This window comes from Phyllobates terribilis, unplaced genomic scaffold, assembly GCF_046119375.1.
Source record: "Phyllobates terribilis strain yellow unplaced genomic scaffold, ASM4611937v1 Scaffold_11__3_contigs__length_659146591, whole genome shotgun sequence".
Classification (NCBI taxonomy): Eukaryota; Metazoa; Chordata; class Amphibia; order Anura; family Dendrobatidae; genus Phyllobates; species Phyllobates terribilis.
The window spans coordinates 624,668,621-624,683,624 of NW_027362771.1; the positions used below are offsets into that span (position 1 = coordinate 624,668,621).

The window sequence follows — 15,004 nt, forward strand, 5'->3', positions numbered from 1 at the left end:
TCACATGTACTGTTGCTTAGCTCTATTCCTCCCATTCTGTATATGCTTTTTTCATTTTTATTGCCCAGATGTAGTACTTTGCATTTTTCCCTGTTAAAAACCATTCTGTTGGTTGCTGCCCACTGCTCCAGTTTATTTAGGTCTTTTTGAATCCTCTCTCTCTCTTCTCTAGTATTAGCTATCCCTCCTAGCTTTGTGTCATCAGCAAATTTAATCAGTTTACCCTCAATTCCTTCATCTAAATCATTGATGAAGATGTTGAACAATACAGGTCCCAGGACAGAGCCCTGTGGTATCCCACTTGAGACATTCATCCAGCTGGATGTGAAGCCATTTACAACCACCCTTTGAGTCCGATCACTAAGCCAGTTATGAATCCACCTAACAGTTGCCTGGTCCATTACATACTTGGTCATTTTTTCAATAAGGATGGTGTGAGATACTTTGTCAAATGCTTTGCTGAAGTCAAGATATACTATATCTACAGCATTTCCCTGATCCACCCAGTCAGTGATTCTGTCATAGAAGGAAATTAAGTTAGTCTGACATGACTTGTTAGTTACAAACCCATGCTGACTCTGGTTAATCACTTCATTCTTATCCAGGTACTTACATACATGATGTTTAATAATTTGTTCAAAGATCTTTCCTGGTATAGAAGTCAGACTCACCGGCCTATAGTTCCCTGGGTCCACCTTCTTCCCCTTTTTGAAGATAGGAACAACATTTGCTCTTCTCCAGTCTTCTGGGACTTCTCCTGTTCTCCAAGAATTTTCAAAAATTATGGAGAGTGGTTCTAAAATTTCTTCTACGATCTCCTTCAGTACTCTGGGGTGTAATTCATCTGGACCTGGAGACTTGAACTCATTTATGTTAGCTAAATATTCCCTCACAATCTTTCTGTTTACAGATAACTTGGATTCTTCTATTCCTTTAAAAGGACAGTGAAAATCAGTTGATGTTACATTTTCTTTCTGAGAGAAAACAGATGCAAAATAGGAATTAAAAAGTTCGGCCTTCTCAACATCCTCTCTTACCATTTCTCCATTTTCATCCTGTAAAAATCCTATAGCATCTTTGACTTTTCTTTTACTTTTGATATACCCCCAAAATCCTTTTTTATTGCTTTTGACATCTCTTGCAAGCCTTAATTCATTGTCAGCTTTAGCTAACCTGATACGTGCCCTGCAGGATCTGCAGACTGCATTATAATCTTCTTTAGATATGCCTCCCTCTTTCCATTTAATAAACATTTCTTTCTTTCTTTTTAGCATGTGTTTAAGTTCTGTGTTCATCCATCCTGGTTTCCTTAAATGCTTCCCATTCTTCCTACTTTTCGGGATTGTTAACGATTGTGCTTTGAGAATCTCATTTTTAAAAATTTCCCATGCTTCCTGGACATTTTTGTCCTTAAGGACATCCAGCCATTGGATCCCTCCTATTCTCTTTCTGAGTCTCTTAAAATCTGCCTTTCTAAAATCTAACCTTGAAGTTTGAGTCTTCACATGTCTTCCTCCTCTAGTTATCCAAAATTCTATAATAGCATGATCGCTGCCTCCTAGGGTCCCAGCCACCTTTACCTCCTCAACCATTTCCTCCCTGTTTATAAGGATTAGATCCAAAGTAGCAGATCCCCTTGTTTTCTCCCCTACCTTTTGGAAGATAAAGTTGTCAGCAAGAGAGGATAAGAATTTGCTTGACCTGTTAGTTTTACTTGAGAGAGATTCCCAACAAATGTCTGGATAGTTGAAATCTCCCATGACCACTACGTCATATTTTTTGGAGAACTTGGTCATTTGATACATAAAGAGCTCATCCATATCTTCAGCTTGCCCAGGTGGCCTGTAGTAAATGCCTACAATGGTGTCCTTTCCGTTGTTCTCTCCTTGTATTCTTACCCAAACAGTTTCCACAGAACTCCCAGTCTCTGAAGCATCAATCTCTGTGCAGATATACGCTTTTCTAACATACAATGCGACACCTCCTCCTCGTTTATCAATTCTGTTTCTTGCAAATAAGTTGTATCCTTTTAGCCTTTTATTCCAATCATGTGTATCGTCCCACCAAGTTTCAGTGATTCCAATGACATCATATTCCTTTTCCTGCATTAGTAGTTCCAATTCTCCTTGTTTGTTGCCCATGCTTTGTGCATTTGTATAAAAACATTTTAGTTTGTGATTGGTTTCTCTTCCTCCCATATTTTTATTTAGATTTTTTTGTCTTTGTTCTTTCTTTCCACTTCCAGTAGCAGAGATCTCAATAGTATTTGTCAGCTGTATGGCTTTTTCTGGCCTTTTGCTTCCCTTCCCACATTGTTCTAGTTTAAAGCTCTCCTGATGAGTGTAGCAAGGCGACTTCCAAATACATGTTTTCCAGTCTTCGTAAGGTGCACCCCATCTCTAGCAAGTAGTCCATCGTATAGGTAATTCATCCCGTGATCCAGAAATCCAAATCCTTGTTGACGGCACCATCGACGTAGCCAGTTGTTCACCTGTAGAATCTTATTCCACCTCATTGTTCCATGGTCATCCACTGGGAGGATGGATGAGAAGACCACCTGCGCTCCCAATTCTTTCACTTTCTTGCCTAAGTCTTCAAAGTCACTGCAGATGGTTTCCAGGTCCTTTCTTGCGGTGTCATTTGTCCCCACATGTATTAGCAGGAATGGGTAGTGATCTGTATGTCTGAAGAGTCTTGATATCCTGTCAGACACATCTTTAATTTTTGCTCCTGGAAGACAGCACATTTCTCTTGAGGTTATGTCTGGTCTGCAGATAGCGGCCTCTGTTCCTCTTAACAGGGAATCCCCCATGACCACCACTCTCCGTTTTTTCTTCACAACATTCTTCTTTCTCCATCCAGGAGGATTCTGAGGGCTTACAAGGTTATTCATTGCTGGCAAAGTCTTATTTTGCTGTATTTCTTCATGGTTCTCCTGCATGAGAGCCTGGTACTGGTTCCTGAGCAGTATGGGTGCTGACTGCCTCTCGATCCTCCTGCTTCTGTGGGTCACATGCTTCCATTCATCTGTTTCGTCAGGTGCAGTTCGAATTTCTTCTCTTTCTGAATCATGAAGAGATAATTCTGCTCTGTCTAAGAACTCTTCACCTTCCTTAATGATTTTCAAGGTAGTTAACCTCTCTTCTAGATTTCGCAACTTTTCCTCCAACAGGGACACAAGCTTGCATTTCTGGCATGTGAAGTTTGGCTTTTCCAAACTACAGATGTTTATCTGTATCTTGACTGGAAAATAATTTGGGCTTTGTAGCAGTGTGCAGCACTGATCCTATTAGGCCATCTATACTAAAGCTTCACCAGATTTAAAATTAATAATAATTTTTAGCTGCATCTAGCCCGGAAAATAATTTTGGGGCTCCGAGATGCGCAAGACACATAAGTGCCTTCTTGCTGCACTACCTGCAGCATGACCCTCATATTGTCAGAATTCGAAGTAATCATGACTACTGGGTTGCCACACTCTTAGATCCCCCAAACTTTTCGATCAACCTTTTCATTTTAATAAAGACCAAAAAAATGGTCATTTTTGAAATCATAAGCATTAGCAGGTTGTTAGAAACTGAAATCAAACAGTTTTCAACTCAAAACTTTATTCTAGGTGATGTTACATTTTCACATAGGACCCCTTGTTCGAAAGGAGCTTCTGAACTCTCTCGTCCATTGAATTTGTCAGGTTTTGGATGGTTTCTGCTTCAATTGTTTTGCATGAGGACAGAATACCCTCCCAGAGCTGTTGCTTGGATGTGAACTGCCTCCCGCCATCATAGACACTCCTTTTAATGATGCTCCAAAGGTTCTGAATGGGGTAGAGGTCAGGGGAGCATGGGGGTCACACCATAAGTTTGTCCCCTTTTATGCCCATATCAGCCAGAGATGCAGATGTTTTATGTGCAGCATGAGATGGTGCATTATCATGCAAAAAAATGATCTTGCTGTGAAATACACGGTTCTTCTTCTTGAACCATGGCAGGAAGTGCTGTTTGAGAAAATCCACATACATTATGGAGTTCATCTTTAGCGCCTTCAGGGATCCTAAAGGGGCCGACAATCTCTCTCCCCATGATTCCAGCCCAAAACATTACTCCACCTCCTCCTTGTTGGCGCTGTAGCCGTGTTTGCATGGGGTGTCCATCAACCAGCCATCCTCCACTCCATCCATCTGGACCATCGAGCGCTGCACGGCACTCATCCGTGAACAAAACAGTTTTGAAATCAGTCTTCATGTAATGTTTGGCCCACTGGAGCCGTTTCTGCTTGTGTGAAGTGGATAGAGGAGGTCGACAGGATGGCGTATGCACAGCTGCAAACCTCTGAAGGACCCTGCATCTTGTTGTTCGGGGGACGTTGGAGGCACCAGCAGCTTCAAAAACTTGTCTGCTGCTATGACAAGGCTTTTTTGCCGCTGCTCTTTCAACCTGACGTAATTGCCTGTAGGAAAGAGTCCTCAATTTGCCCTTATCAGCACGCACACGTGTGTTCTGTGAATCAGCTACATACTTCTTGATTGCCAAGACACTTCATCCTGATCATCGCACAATGTTGATTGTAGTCATGCCTTGACCTAAACACTCCACAATTTGTTGCTTCTCAGCAGCCGACACATCCTTTTTCTTTCCCATTTTGGCAGAAAATGTAGGCTGCTTAATAATGTGAGACAGCCTTCTTAAGTAGTCTTGCCTTTCACTGGACACACCTGCCAAACTAATTAGCACAGGTGTCTGCAATTGCTTACAGTGATAAAAAGAGCCCTGACACACATCACCATCAATGAGTTTAACTGACAAACAAACAAATTCTTCCCTTATCACTCCTAAACACTTTTTGCATAATAATTTGGAACACAGTGTACATGTGCTTTTCCACAAAACACCAGTGGTTCACGTAGTGAATCTTACAGTTCTAACTTGCCAACCGTGGTCTGTATGGAGTCGTACAATAAAGGGCCCAAAATTAAGATAACATAGATGGGAGAGGTCTCTATGAATAGGAATTCCTAAGTATTTGATACCCTGTGAGGGCCAGGCAAAGGGAAAGTTGGACTGGATGGAATCCTATATGGATTTGGGGAGGGAGACATCGAGGGCCTCAGACTTCGCTGCATTGATTTTAAAATTTGACCATGTAACAAAGTGATCTATTTCAGCCATAACAGCATGGATGGATATATGTGATTGAGTGATATATACTAGGACATCATCAGCAAATAGAGAGCACTTGTACTCGGTGCCTCCCACCTCAATCCACCTAATATTGGGGTTATGGCGAATTGATGAGAGCAGGTGCTCCGTCACTAGGATGTATAAGAGAGGGGACAGAGAACATCCCTGCCTTGTCCCATTGGTGATTGTGAAAGGTGATGAAAATGTTCTGACGCGCCCCCTGGACCTTGGGACACCCGGAGCCGGACCCTTTTTGGTGGATGCTGGTGGTTGTAGTCTCCGTGGCGGCGACCCGGTTCCGTGGCTCAGGGCGGTCAAACCAGTGGCGGAACTATTTATGTGGTTTTGATGTTTAAATGTCCGACTACGCCACCCGTGGATTGCGGTCAGAGTGAACCGCCGCTCCAGGGCAGACCGCTGAGGCTGGTGTTGTGGGTGCAGCAGAGCGTAGCATAACTCCCCACGGGAGGAGTATAGCCTCAGGGCAGTGCATGCGGAGGATGGGGGTGATGGTGCAGGGCAGCAGCAGTAACGACACGGAGTCAGTGATGCAGTCCAGGGCTTTTACTCACAGTTCTTATTATCCAGACCACGTCTGCAGGTAACGGCTGCCCACGTCGTACTGTGCTCACCAGGTGAGGGGCTCAGACAACTCCCAGATAACTTTGGAGCGCTTCACAGGACCCCCTTTGTGTGTCCTTTGTCTGGCCTTTCTTACCAACACTTCTGTCCGGCTGCCTCGGGCCTCCTCTTGGTAAACTTGGCGCCAGTTTCCCTGACCCTATGTGGTGCCTTCCTAGCGGGTGTAGCGAGGGGCTGCGCCACATAAAATGTCACAGCCTCCTGTTTCTAGCTGAGGGTCGTTTCCTGCCTCCACTAGTTTCGGGGACCGGTCTCCCCCTTTGGCCTGACCCCTCCACGCAGGTGGATTCGGGCGTGTGGTGGCGACTCGCCCGTCCGCACCCCTGGGATCCCTTCGTTCCTCGTTCCTGGAGCCTTCTCCGCTCCTCTTCCTTCCTTCTCCCTCTTCCAGGCCTGGGCCTCTGTTACTAGGCCCGCCTCCGGAGCAGAGCTCATGCAGAGCCCCTGCTCCCTGCCACTTCTGCTCAGACTTCTCTGCACTGAACTAAGATGGTGCCCACCTTTTATACTCCCTTCTCAATGCACCCAGGAACTGCTTCCTCCCTGCTCCTGCACTACAGGGTTCCCCTTCCTCAGTGTTCCCTCCCCCCACTCCAGCCAGGGACAGGGACTGTCGTGCCCATCTCAGGGGCATATTGGTCGCCCTGCCCCACGGCAATGTGGTGTAATGCATGCAGGTGTCGGGTCCTGATCCACACTACATCCTTACCTGAGAGTGAGATATCACACCTCTGGGTGAGGTGCAATACCTCTGTAGCAACCGAGCCCTCAGGGTGCTACAGTTCCATTTATCTTCAGCCTAGGTGACGTATTGCGATGCAGGGCCGTGATTTTGGCTATAAAAGGGTCCCCTAGACCCCTACCCCAAGCTTTTTAAGAGAATCATATATGGCGTGCCAGGAGACTCTATGGAATGCTTTCTCAGCATCCAACGAGAGTATCTAATTACAAATTTTTAACTGCATCTAGCCCAGGAAATACTTTGTGCCTAGTAGCAGTGTCTGCTAGTCAGCGGATTATCCCGGCTGTTAAGCAAGCTACACCACCTGTAGTTTGGACACTTAATTTTTTCAAAGGAAATGCTTCGGGACCACGGGATACTCAGTGAAGAGCATCAGGAGGCACCCCACGGCATAGGGGCTGGGACTGGCAGTAGGATGCCTTGCGGTGGACAGCCGAGCTCGATCCTTATAAAAGCTTTTTAACTGCAGCAGCTTTAGTGGACGCTACTGGAGCTGGAATTACGCGGCTGCTGGCATGAGACTTGCCCTCCAATAGATCCTTGTAAATGGATTTAAAGTGTATTCATTCAAATTAGAGAGACAATTTAAGTTAAAAAGCTTAGAGCTGCCTCCACCACAGGGGGGTTCGCTCGACCCACCAGCGGACAGGCACCAGTATTGGGAGAGGGGGGCTGGCCGTCAGGGTTCACCGCGGCTCTGGCACAAACCCGGCGACGCGGAGGTGGCACGGGCAGGAGCGGACTGAACGTGTCGGCTTCTCACTTTTTGGATTTTAGAAGGGCATGACATGCCTATATCTGTGTCTCCCCCTCCTTTTACTCCTCCACCTCTTTTCTTTTCGCATGACTATATGTACTTGTCACTTTTCCATGTGTTAGTTTTGTCTTCTGAGCAGTTTGTCAGCTTTTGGACACCTTTGAAGTTGTTTTCTATGTGTTTCTATGTGTTTTAGTTTGCCTGCCATTGGTTTTAACGGTGTTCGAAGGTGTTCGACGAACAGTTCGACGAACAGTTCGGCGAACACACGGGTGTTCGACGAACCAAACCGAACCGAACTCGAACACTACGGGGGTGGCTCAACACTACTAAAGAATACAGTAGCTCACTTAAGAAATAAGATAATGTAACATTGCATAAGTCACTGACCGATGTCTACTTAGGTGTCCAGTTAAACTTTATTGTGCCATGATATCCCAGTGTCACCTTTGACAGATCTCTACATCCTGCCTTTTTCACTCTCTTTCTTTTAGCTGCAGATTGTCGCTCTTCCGATGCACCCTTTGGGATACGTAAAAATAGAATCTATATCTGGAAATCTGAATATTTGCATTCAGGTGACAAAAGACGCATCTACATTTGTTGCCAGCCTTCCGAGGTTTCAACACGAGCAGAGGAACATGACCATAGAGGTGAGAGAAGAACTCCTCAGTCCAGCGATAAGAAAACTTCAAGGAAGTACTGGCTTCTCTTAACAGTAACAGATGAATATGGAGTCTTTTGACAAAACGTCTTAAGAGAAAAGTATACAATTATCTCTCAAGTCCCACCCAGGAGGGGTCATTACCTTTATAGGTCAATGCAAGCCCTTTAATGAGCTTTGGAACTTGACATCAACAGACGACTGTTCCTGTGTGCTTGCTCCTCATCAGTATAGAAATTAGTCTGGCTGATTAAGACACCCTGGAATAAACTTCGGGGAAATTCTATTGATTATGAGTCTAATTAGCAGTTATCCTTTTGAGAATTGTGCAAATAAGTTCTCAAGCTCTCTAGAAAGGGTAGCGGGGTATTTTCATCGAGTGTTCACCACTACATTCTGTCTACATACAATATTTCTTGTATACTAAGAACAATTTTCTTCTTCTAATCCCTGAGATACTAAACATGAACAGGTCTCATCAAGTTGCCAAAATAATAAGTGAGGACAGAGGGAAATCGGCTCAGATCGCCTTCTCAGAATATTTGGATTGCTGTGCAAAAACTGTAATCCTCGGGGCTTTCCTCTACGTGGTGAGTATGTTTACAGCATATGGCAAGTGCAATATATATGTTCCCTGTCTCTGACAACCTGTTGACTCCCTGCCCTATCCGTCACCTATGTACCAATGTGACCAAACACTACCAGATCTGTACAGAATCGCTCAACCATTATTTAACCGCTCAGAGTGTGGCTACACTTTAGAAACATAATCCATATATTGTAGCCACCTCTGAATACTGAGAGAGCTTGTCCAGCCTTTATATGACTGCAGACTACTAAATGCGCGATGTGTGGGTTCGTCAATGCTGTGATGGGTGCGTGACTGCAATCATGCAATTTTTAAACATGTGGTCATGTGCAGACTAGACGTGCACAGCCTCACTTAATGCAAGTGTAATAAGTGAGGCCAGACATGTCTAGTTGGAATGTGGCAGGAATTATGGAAATTGCATACGTGTGGTGACATGACCACCTATTCCCAGCGCCGACACCAGAAAATTCCCATAGCGCACAGTGAAAGATTTACCAGTCTGCAGTCACATAAAGGCTGGACAAGCTCTTTAAGTAATCAGAAGTGACTTCTGCCTCTTGATTTAAAGGGGTTGTCCAGTCCTAGGCTACAAGACTTCAGTCACTCAAAGGCATCATGGCCAAAAAGTGACACTGGCACCATTAAATGCAGACCCACAATGGATCACATTGAAAATTTCCCACAAAAATCAAGAAGACAGTTTACTTTGCAGATTGATATAGGATTTTTCTGATGAATTAAAATATTACGTAAACATATTCTTAGGTTATGACAAAAATTGAGTTTTTGTAGCAGAAACTCTCCAAGGCTTAAAGCACACCGAGTCTTATTTGTGGAGTTTTCAAGGCAGAAACTGCCTATGTGGATGCCGAGTACTTTTGCTGATTTTTTGAGGCAGAAACTGAGCAGAACCTCCAGGTTTTTTAAGAGTTTTGTGTTTTTAAGGCCATATGCACACATTGAATATTTGTTGAGTTTTTTTTACCTCTGTTTGTAAGCCAAGACCAGGAGGGGGTGAGAAATACAGAAGTGGTGACATGTTTCTATTATACTTCTCTAATTGTTCCTCTCCTGGTTTTCGCTTACTAACACTATGGTAAAAAAAACTCACCAAATACTAAATGTGTGCATTAATAAGGATTTGTAGAGTTTCCTTTCAGATTCTGCTGCAAAACGTCTCTGTAACTAGAATGTCAAAGATTTTGAGTAGCTTCGAGATTTATAGGAGAGTTTCCACTCTGAATCTGTTTCAAAAACGTATTGAAAAACTGTCTGTGCACATAGATTAAGACTATGTGCACATGGAGTATTTTTAAAGAGCTGTTTTTAGGCTATTGATTAACAAAACATTTTTTAGAAACTACGAGGAAACTCCAAGTTTTCTAAAGTTATGCATTTTTGAGTAGGATTTGGAGACCATCCACTCCCAATCTGCTTAGATTCTGCTTCACACCTCCTAAAAAAAAACTGTGTGAACAAAGCCCAATTTTTCAAAGACTGTGGTTTTTGAACTCCTTATGGTTTTTGGAGAGTTGCTGCTCCAAAAACTCCTAAAAATATTCAGCATGAAACACTTAATGGATAAACCTAATTAGACTTTAAGGCTCAAACAATATTTTACATTCTTTTTTTTACTCCCGTGTTCCAGTGAGATGAGCAAAAACAGCAATTCTAACTTTGTTTAAGTGTTGACACAGTGGTGTTTGGTGGAGTAGAGGATGTTTTTATGGTCCACCATTATAAATTTATTGGCAAGAGATCTAGTTGGCTCATAACTCTGGCATAACCCAATAGGCTTCCATACATGTAGAAGCTGGAGGCCATTATTAGGCCTACAGCTAATAAATCAATCTCATCAGCTACACATCCAAAAATTTAAAAAGCTATGCATTTTACACTCACATCCTGAGAGACATAACTTAGGAGTGAGGGGACTATTTTACAATATATTTTACTATCAGAGTAATAAACTGTGCATGTATAATCACCATGTGGCCTCCAATGATGACTGATAGCAAGGTTTGGCCATGATCATGACATCTAAGTGGAAATGCAGGGTGAGTTATGTCCTCTGTCACCCTCCACCCAATATGTAACATGATGTGTAACACAGCCTTTAGCTCAATCTTGAGCCATGGCGACTTGATGGATGAACGCTCTGTTGGAAGATCGATCTTGTGTAAGCTTAGATAGTGTAGTAGTGGGGAAGGACGTAGCTTCCCTATGGCACTGAAAGAGTTAAAAGAGTATGTTCCCGGTAGTTAGAGCTCTCTGGGCTACAGTTAGGTCCATTTAAGGGGTTAGCTGTGATAATCCAGCCCAGTACAGTAAAGGGGAACCCAATGCTTTGGTTAGGCATACGATATGTGAATAGATGCCTTGATGATATTATGTTTCCTTGTGGGCTGTAGTATTGGTAACTAGCCACAAGATGCCACTGCCCCAGGTGCAGTTGATAGGCTAAGTCTGTCAGTAGGATTGTAGACATGTATGACAATGAAGGGTTACTTGTGTGTGAGGACAGCCCATAGAGGGTGGGCACTTTAGGAAACCTGTGCTGAGTTTCCAGAAAGAGTTCAGTGAGTTTTTGGATGGGGAACAGTACGGGCAGCCTGGGGATAGTGGCTGCTAGGGCAGACGGGAGCCCCATACCCCAGACAGTAGGATCACCAGAGCGAAATTTCCCTACACAAGAGTCCCCTTAGCCGGCCGGAGAAACTCAACAGAGGTATTGAGGACCCGGGGCATATTCTGTCTGCAGGCTGCAGAGGAAGCTAGGACTCAAGGCTAGGATGTGGGGAGAACTAGGATCTGGATATACTGGCACTGGTGAGGAAGATTCTCTAGGGCTAGAGAATAGAGCAACAGAGATGCTTCACTTAAAGAGGGAACCAGGACTGAAGTTGTTTCCAGTACCTGTGGGAAAGATGTCAACCTGTTGGGCCTTATCCATTATATCTGCCTGTAAATATTGTACATATTCCTCTTCCCCAAGTAAAGTACCAGTTATGGTTAAGAACCTTGTTTTCTCTGAATTTATTGCTTCCCTGGTCCAGAAGAGAAAAGCCTGGAGCCAGCCACGACCGGATGGTACGAAGTAAGTGGAGAGCACCACATACATCGCAGCACACTAGAGGGAGGACACACATTGTCTGTAGGGTGCCACAGCGAGCAGGGGCCACAGCTCGCCTACGACTACCTTGCTCACCAGAGTCTTCTCTGCTGTTATCTTGATAGTATCAAGCCATTAGGTTGCTGGCCTTTCTCTTTGCCTTGTTCCTTCTATTCTTCTGACCATGATGTCCTTGTCCAGTGACTGCTCTCTTAGTAAGTTGTGTCCAAAGTAGGACACAGTGGGACAAAGTGAGCATAGCTGATAGTGTAAAAGTCCATATTACATGAGCTGAAAGGTCGCACATGGGCCAATAAAGTCTTCATGTTTTGCATCTGAGACATTTGGATTGCTGTCTGCTTTTTTTGTATTTCGGATGGCTTTTAATGTTTTTTGGGATGTCTAGCTGATGGGATTGCTTTGTCAGTAGGAGACCTAACAGTTTTGTCCAGGAACACAAAATATGAATGTCTATTCGGTCATGCCGGATCATGGGCTAAGTACCTATCAATAGAATTATGACAGATGGCTATAATATTGTCCATCGTACAACATTCGGGGAATGCTGAGAAAAATGGAAGGAACAAAAAGAAAATGACATTAGAATTGCTGTTTTTGTTTCTCACGTCTAAAAAAAACCCCGCAGTAAGCAGTGACCTGTGGAATATGGAGTCATCTAGTCATTGTTACTTGTTCTTCTGTGTTTTAGAACTTCTATCTCCATCAGATCTCAAGGACGGACAATACTTCTGTGAATTTTCAAGACATAGAGCTTGTAGACGGTGTGGAGCGATGTGGTTCGAGCGGCCAACCTTTTGAACTGGAGAAGGGTGTGGATTATTCCAATAACAGAAGTGGCCGCTGCTGTAAATGTGGCCCCGAATGCATGAAGTTCTTGTGCGGTCTAGGGAGTGTCTTCTTCTTCTGTGCTAATCTCGCCAGTTGCTGCATTAATTGGATGAGACTCTGGCGAATGTGTGTTAGATCTTGATTGCATTTGGACTATTTGAGGATTAAAAAATTTTGTTTTTTTTGTCCATGAGGTGTGCAAGGCTTCAGTTATTTTGGAGGCATGGTTTGGACTTTTTTTTTTTTACCAGTTCCCAATATCCTCACGTGAGTAGTTCCTAGAAAGGAAAAAGGAGAAGATTAATCCTCTTTCTACAAATGTCGCTTGGTGCCTGTGACCTACAAGCTGCCAGGACCAAGAAGACATCTTTATTCTCATTGTGAGGTTAGGATTAGATAAATACATTTTAATTTTTGGAGAGGCGGTGGGTGGGATAGAGTGGTCATCAGATCATAGTAGGGGCCATATAAGTGAACTTTTTGTATGTGGGGTACTCAGTGGCACTGTTACTTTCTCTCGATATAAAGGTGGACATTTTTTACTGTTTAGTGGGTGCAGAGAGAGTAGTTATTACTGTATTATGGAGGAAAGAAGGTATTTTTATACACTATACTGCCTAGGGGGCACAAATGCACATATAATTACTTTGTGTGACACTAAGAGAAGCACAATTACTGTGTTGGGAAATGGGGTACTGTTACTATTTGATCACACTGAAAAGATCACCCAGAATGCTGATTATTTTTGCGAGTGGGACTTCGTTAACATCTGGGGTAGAATGTGAATCATTATCTGTAAGCCATCATTATTTTGGGGGGGGTGACACAATTTTGGGGAGATAATTATAGCAATCTCAGCACTATTTCTGGAGTACAGTGGGGACATTGTGCCAGATAGTAAGTTCAGAAAAAGGGGCAAATGAAAAGTTTGCTTACATTATAAGGAGGTAGGAAGAGTAATGGAAAAACGAGGAGCTGAATATCAAAAGTGCACAAAGTGAATATTTTCAGGCAATTTGGATCCTAATAGAGTAATACTAGGATGAATTATAACAGTCCTTCCACTGAGGGTGTGTGCACACAGAGTCTTTATGCAGAGTTTTGGGGAAAGAAACTGAGCAGAACCTCCAAGTTTTTGAGGACCTTTGCATTTTTGAGGAGGATGTGGGGTCTAAGGTGTAAGGTTTCTCGTTGTGGAGAGTGACAAGCCAAGCCTGGCATGTCAGAGTGAGGAGACTCAAAAGTAGTGCTGAGCCACCCCCGTAGTGTTCGAGTTCGGTTCGGTTCATCGAACACCCGTGTGTTCGCCGAACTGTTCGTTGAACTGTTCGTCGAACACCTTCGAACACCGTTAAAACCAATAGCAGGCAAACAAAAACACATAGAAACACATAGAAAACACCTTCAAAGGTGTCCAAAAGCTGACAAACTGCTCAGAAGACACAACTAACACATGGAAAAGTGACAAGTACATATAGTCATGCGAAAAGAAAAGAGGTGGAGGAGTAAAAGGAGGGGGAGACACAGATATAGGCATGTCATGCCCTTCTAAAATCCAAAAAGTGAGAAGCTGACACGTTCAGTCCGCTCCTGCCCGTGCCACCTCCGCGTCGCCGGGTTTGTGCCAGAGCCGCGGTGAACCCTGACGGCCAGCCCCCCTCTCCCAATACTGGTGCCTGTCCGCTGGTGGGTCGAGCGAGCCCCCCTGTGGTGGAGGCAGCTCTAAGCTTTTTAATTTAAATTGTCTCTCTAATTTGAATGAATACACTTTAAATCCATTTACAAGGATCTATTGGAGGGCAAGTCTCATGCCAGCAGCCGCGTAATTCCAGCTCCAGTAGCGTCCACTAAAGCTGCTGCAGTTAAAAAGCTTTTATAAGGATCGAGCTTGGCTGTCCACCGCAAGGCATCCTACTGCCAGTCCCAGCCCCTATGCCTTGGGGTGCCTCCTGATGCTCTTCACTGAGTATCCCGTGGTCCCGAAGCATTTCCTTTGAAAAAATTAAGTGTCCAAACTACAGGTGGTGTAGCTTGCTTAACAGCCGGGATAATCCGCTGACTAGCAGACACTGCTACTAGGCACAAAGTATTTCCTGGGCTAGATGCAGTTAAAAATTTGTAATTAGATACTCTCGTTGGATGCTGAGAAAGCATTCCATAGAGTCTCCTGGCACGTCATATATGATTCTCTTAAAAAGCTTGGGGTAGGGGTCTAGGGGACCCTTTTATAGCCAAAATCACGGCCCTGTATCGCAATACGTCACCTAGGCTGAAGATAAATGGAACTGTAGCACCCTGAGGGCTCGGTTGCTACAGAGGTATTGCACCTCACCCAGAGGTGTGATATCTCACTCTCAGGTAAGGATGTAGTGTGGATCAGGACTAGAGATGAGCGTTGTTCTACTCGAACTGTTCGCCAATCTCAAATTCGAGCTGTTTTGGGCGGTGTTCGAGCCGGTCGGCGAACAC

General features: G+C 44.0%; 1 protein-coding gene across 1 annotated transcript in view; it reads left to right on the forward strand.

Moving 5' to 3' along the window:
- Positions 1-12,725, forward strand: part of LOC141167149 (uncharacterized) — a 1,037,600-nt gene extending 1,024,875 nt beyond the window's left edge. The window contains exons 6-8 of the mRNA XM_073654537.1: positions 7,813-7,971; positions 8,438-8,572; positions 12,396-12,725. Of these exons, the coding sequence (XP_073510638.1) occupies positions 7,813-7,971; positions 8,438-8,572; positions 12,396-12,677 (576 nt within the window). The 3' untranslated portion in view covers positions 12,678-12,725. The remainder of the gene's footprint in view (positions 1-7,812; positions 7,972-8,437; positions 8,573-12,395) is intronic.
- Positions 12,726-15,004: the final 2,279 nt, after the last annotated feature.